The 6,201-nt window shown below is 35.0% G+C and overlaps 1 protein-coding gene across 1 annotated transcript; it reads left to right on the forward strand.

Moving 5' to 3' along the window:
- Positions 1-239: 239 nt before the first annotated feature.
- LOC107456515 (uncharacterized) lies at positions 240-5,795 on the forward strand. The gene is made up of 2 exons (XM_016074390.4): positions 240-1,089; positions 4,929-5,795. The coding sequence occupies exons 1-2, from the start codon at positions 439-441 to the stop codon at positions 5,304-5,306; spliced, it is 1,029 nt and encodes a 342-aa protein (XP_015929876.3). The 5' UTR covers positions 240-438; the 3' UTR covers positions 5,307-5,795.
- Positions 5,796-6,201: the final 406 nt, after the last annotated feature.

Consider the following 6,201-nt stretch of genomic DNA (forward strand, 5'->3'; position numbering starts at 1 on the left):
TTTTACTTCCTGCTTAAGTTCGATCAATAAACTTCCTCTTCTGATTTCCTCCAAATCAGTTATTACAAAAGGCCACCTGGGCAAACTTCACATATTCATAGAGAACTTAAATCAAAACTTTACTTTTTCCAATAATTTTCCTTTCATACTGACTCAAGAACTGCTTTATCTTTTTATTGATAAGTCAATAGAAACGGAGAAATTATATTGTTTATCATAGAAACGTTATTATCTGATATAAAAACCGCAATGAAACTTAATCTGGAGCATAAAATAACACAATTGTTGTTATCTGTTCTAAAGTTTCGGTTTGTACGGGGAATTCCCGTCTAGTATTCAATGGTTTTATTACCATACGTCTTTTTAAACTGGCGGCTCGAACGATTTTTCTTAACATAGCTTTATAAATATGTACATTTTGTAAATACTTGTGCCAGTATGTTAAGTCCTTCAAATTACTTAACGTTGTACAGCAACGTACGCTCTAAAGAAATTGAAAAGTCTGACACTAAAACTGAGGAAATTAAACTTGCAATTAAAAATATTGAAAAAGTGTACAAACCAAATTCGAAATTTTGGGTCGAGAAATTTGATCAAAAAGCCAATTACGATGATCCTGCTTACAGATGTGCATATTTGTTTAAATATGCTTCCTTGCACACATTTTTAGTGCAGGATATATTTACCAGAGTTTTAATAGAGTGTTCGGCTGTTATGAATCCTATATTTTGGAGTCATAACAATTGTGTTAATATTTGCAGTCTCGGTGGTGGACCAGGAATTGATGCCATTGGGATTATTTCTGCATTGCACAGAAGATTTGGACTCGTTTGTTGCTCTACGAAAATTCTCGAATTGATGCCCGGATGGAAGGATACCTTTGATTCGATTTTAGGTGAATTTCGGAACAATCATTATGGATTGTCTGGGAATCTTACGCCACAGTATTTTCAGTTTTCATACGTAGAGGCTGACTTGCTGGGCAAGATGGACAGCGTTGTAAAGAAAACTATAAGCTCAGCAAATTTGATAACTATGGTTAAGTTTCTCTCTGCTGTAACTTGTGTGGATACTGCACAAATGATCAGAGTAAGTGTTAAAATATTTGATTTTTACAAATAGAATTTCTTAAACTTTATTAATGAATTTAACTTTTACTGAATTTATAAAATTTAATTATATTAACCACTTTAGTATGTAACTCTGTCAATTGTATATCAATTTATCACTAGTCAATATTTCAGTAAACAAATAAATAAAACTAATTAAAAACTTTAACTCTCAAGTAATGTATCTTATTTATTTTAATTTTTTATACAGTAATTAGTTGTTTTAAGCAATTTATTAAATATTTCAATGTAACACGCACATAATTAGTAGAACAAAAGTAGAATTCATGTTTCCTAATTTCTCTATAGGCCAGGATAGCCTGGCTGGTAGGGTGTTGGACACATGTTTAAGAGGTCGAGAGTTCGATCCCCGCCGGCCGAAGACTCCCCGTGTACAAAATATTAGCTGGTGCATGCTAAATCTGTTGGGGTCACAAAGTCCTCCAAATTTGCATAACAAATGAATACCACTGGGGGTACTTCATCGCAAATTAATCGTGCTCTGGTTCAGGTTAAAATAACGATCTACGGAGGGATGGATAGTTTGTGAATGTGTCTCCTCAGTAAAACGGAATGTGACGTATGTATGTTGCCTCTGGATCCTCCTTAGGCATGTTTCCGAGACCGTCGCCAATAGCCCAATGTGCAGCTCTAGTGCGACATAAATAAAAAGTACCGAATCACCAAGTATAATTTCTCTATACGCGTTGTTATTTAGCATATTTCTCTATTAGTTAACTTATTTGAGCATGAGTTAGTGTAAACGTGTAGAAGAACATAATACTTTTGGTCCATGTTCGGAAATTTCACTTAGGGATACTCCCTCATTTTAGATCTTTTCATTTAAACCAGTACTTTTATTTATCTAAATTGTCCTACTTTTTGATTTCCTAATGATTTAAGTCGAAATCTATATTTAAATAGGTTCTGAGATAGCTATTTTGTCATAATTTTTACAATTTGTTACCAAACTAGATGAGCTTGGAAATTTGAGTAAATTTTTAAATTAATTTGTTGTGTGAATTATTTATAAAAAGAAAGCATTCATATCAGTCCAGTGGTTCTAGAGCAGTGTTTCCCATACTTATGACTTTTGTGTACCCTTTCTAAATTTTTCGTAACGCTGTGTACCACTAATAAAAAAATTAATATATTTTTTACTGTAAAAAAAATGCACAAAAGTTCAAAATCATAACTGGCTGTTGACACCACTAATTACTAACTGTTAACTCTGCAAAAAATAGCCAATAGAAAATATGTAATCGTCAATTTTCATGACTAGCATTGTTTTTAAATAAAAATTTTTGAAATTTTCGTTTGTTGCAAGATATTTCGCATTAGAAAGCGTACCCCCGCTAAACTATTCCCGTACCCCTGGGGGTACGCGTACCACACTTTTGGAAACACTGCTCAAGAGAAACACCAAATGAAGCAGTGCTTTCACAACATTTCTTAAAAGGGAAGATAACGGAGGTGTATGTTGACGGGGATAAAGTTGAGGAAAATCAAATCCAATTGTTAGATCGTCGTCTCACGTGACTATTGAGAGCAGTGATCTAATCAGAACGTAAGAAACCTACTTTATGTTAATTTTTCTAATTGCAATATTTTTATACAATATACACTTATTGCAATATTTCTATTTTAATTCATTCTGTTAAAATAACATTAATTTTTATGTTAATTTTCTTTAGACGCGATTTCTTTAAACATACTATTATAATCATTAACATAATTTTTATAATTTTGCCAAATCGATTATCGTAATGAACACAACTGTGGACATTATGTAGTTATTACTACGAATTTTTATTTGAGTTTTTTTTTTCAAACTTATTTAAATGATGAAACAATTTAAGAAACAAACAATTTTAACAAGCAATCGAACAAACTTATTTAAATTGCATAATTAAATGACTAAACCTGTATTAAATGATTTAAACAATCTCATTTCATTCTTAACTTGTCCCGCAGTGGACTGATCGTTAAGACACGGTTCCCAGCAGATCACCGAAGTCAAGCATCACTGGCTACGGTCAGTGTGCGGGTGGGTGACCACTTGGATCAGTCTGCGTAGGGACCGAGGGTGTGCGGTATTGGTCCTCGTTAAACTGTGCTACCGTAAAGTGCTCGACTTCGCGCGCAGGTCGTCGGGCTACCGAAGCGGGGGTGCCATCCCTTCCGCAGAGGATCAAAATTGTGATGGCATGTCTTCGGATCATCCTCCGGGATGTTTCCCAGACCGTCGCCAATAGCCCATTGTGCAGCTCTAGTGCGACGTAAAATAACAACAACAACAACAACAACAACATTCTTAACTTACTACTTTAATGTGTTAAAGGAATTTTAATATAATTGGAACTCTTTACAAACAGTGATTAAAAAACCTAACACATCGCACTGTTGATAAATATTATTTAGATACATGGGAAACTTATAAGCATGTCTGAAAAAGAATTAAATCAATTATGGAAGATTTATGAAAAAACTTCTTAGCTGAAGCACATTTTGAAACCGCGAACAGATTCTTTTATGATTGGTTTATTGAAATTACATACATTTGCAGGCTTGTGTGCTCAATTTAGGCTAATAAACCTTTGTCAAAGAAGAACAGATATCACAATACACAGAATGGCGTCACGGAGAAGCATCCAGGGTAACAGCGGGATTCGAACCCGTGACCAATACGTTTTGCACAGTGTTTGGCGTTCGATACAGCTCGACCAGGGAGACCCCAGATTCTCTTTAATTCATTTTTTTTCCAAACGAAATAAAAACAAAAGAAAGAAAATCGTACCTTGGTTGTTTTGTTCGTAATATCGAAGTCAAGCCTGAATGGCTGCGATCAGTAAGCGGGTGGGTGACCACTTTGATCAGTATTGCATAAGGACCGAGGGTGCTCGGTATCTCGGTCCTCGTTAAACTGTTCTACCGTAAAGTTCTCACAGGTCGTCGGACTACCTAAACAGGGGAGCCATCCCTTCTGCAGAGGATCAAAATTGTGATGACGTGTCTTCGGATCATCCTCAGGGATGTTTCCCAGAGTGTCACCAATAGCCCATTGAGCAGCTCTAGTGCGACGTAAATAAAGTACCTACCTGTTCCTAATATCACTCCTATTTTGAATCATCAATAATCACGTGAAACAACCATCCAATGTCAGGGTTCTATTTTCCTCCATTGTTCATCTTCATGTACAGTTTGATGTTGTTGTTGTTTTAGTTCATTTACGTCGCACTAGAGCTGCACAATGGAATATTAGCGACGATCTGGGAAACATCCCCGAGGATGATCCGAAGACATGCCATCACAATTTTGATCCTCTGCAGAGGGGATGGCACCCTCGCTTCGGTAGCCCGACGATCTGCACGCGAAGTCGAGCACTTTACGGTAGAACAGTTTAACGAGGACCAATACCGCACACCCTCGGTACCTACGCAAACTAATCCAAGTGGTCACCGACCCGCACACTGACCGCAGCCAGTGATGCGTGACTTCGGTGATCTGCTGGGAACCGTGTCTTAACGATCAGTCCACTGCGGGACTAAAGTTTGATAATAGGCATGAAAGAAAGCACTGTCACTGATGTCATATATGTAAGTCATAAGCTTCTATTGAAATTCCCCCCCCCCCCCCCGAATCAAATCAGTTTGGTTGGACGTCATCAACTCTAACAAGGTCTTCTTAATTATTTATTAAATAAGAATACAATTAATTAAAACGGTAGTCAATTTTTAAAAAAAAAAAATTTTACGTTCTTATACTAATGTTTGCACAATTTAAGTAGCAAGAGTAACCCTCACTCAATTTTTTTTACAGAACATTTTCAAGTCAATGCGTCCTGGCGCCGTCGTTTTCATTATTGACAACGCAGCTGGTGGATACAGTGAGCTAGTGTCTGAAATAGCAAAAGAATGCAGACTAAGACCTATTTTTGGCCCATTGCAGTACCTTCAGTACACTAACGCCCAATTTAATGTAGAAGATTATAATAGTAGAAGTTGCTCTAGTACACAAATGACCGTTCATTTATTAATGAAGCCATACCTAACAGAATGGAATTCATCAATTACTGGAATGAACTTTCCCGCCAGTATCCCAGTGAGTCCTCTCTGCTGGCGTCCACCGTTACGGCGTCCACCATACTGGCCCCCCTTCATTCCCCGGCCCCCGCCTCATTTTTTTACAGATGTATAAAGAAAATTTTAATACTATTATTTGAAAATTCCGTATTAATATCTGAATAATATATTTTTTATATTTTTGAATGGAATCTAAGCCTACACAGAGATTGGCTAAAATACAGACGTGATTTGGCTGTGAAAGTATTTTATAAATTTTGCTTCATTTCACAAAAGAAAATTTAAATTTATAACTTTCAATAAGGTGTACAAATCTATTTGATTTAGCCAATAAGAAATATATTCCATAGAAAACATATTAGTATACATACTTGCTCACCTGTGAATATATGTATATATATTGCATCATTTGCAAACCCGTTTGACTGAAATTTAGTATATACCTATATTGTCCAAAAGCAGTCAAAATGACTGTATTGTAAAAGAATAATTAATGTGTAAAGAAATTTGTTTAAAATTAATTTTTAATATTTTCATATTATTTACAGTTATGTAACAAGTTATTAGTAAATACTAACAATAAAAAATTATATGTTGTACAAAATTCTAAGTAATTGAGTCATTATATATATCATTGTTTTTCTAATTGAAATTAAAACCAGTTAAAATGACTTCCTAGGCAGTCTAGTGTTAAGCATAGGATACACCCTGTCAGTGTCCGGGGGCCTCAAGCACTCAGGGGTCCCTTGAGAATTTTACTTTTTATAATTTATATTAAAAAAATAAAAATAAACAGCATTGCCTTATGTAATTTCTAAAATAAATATATTCTCGTGTAAAAAGTGTGCATTTTTATTTTTCTTCTACAAATAATGATTTATTATCATGCAAATACCTATAATTTGATCAGTTTATCACCAGGAAGACTTAAAAAGTCAACCGAAATCTATTTCTCTATGTTAAAATGAAGTTTTTCGGTACTCAACTATCTAAGTCATAATGTCGTTGTT

The sequence above is a fragment of the Parasteatoda tepidariorum genome, chromosome 7 (genome assembly GCF_982258835.1).
Source record: "Parasteatoda tepidariorum strain Cologne lab strain chromosome 7, Ptep-v5.0, whole genome shotgun sequence".
In the NCBI taxonomy this organism is placed as follows: Eukaryota; Metazoa; Arthropoda; class Arachnida; order Araneae; family Theridiidae; genus Parasteatoda; species Parasteatoda tepidariorum.

Coding starts and splice junctions, on each gene's coding strand:
- LOC107456515 (XM_016074390.4), top strand. CDS start 439: ATGTTAAGTCCTTCAAATTACTTAACGTTGTACAGCAACGTACGCTCT. Junction 1,090..4,928: donor ATACTGCACAAATGATCAGA/GTAAGTGTTAAA, acceptor TTTTTTTTACAG/AACATTTTCAAGTCAATGCG.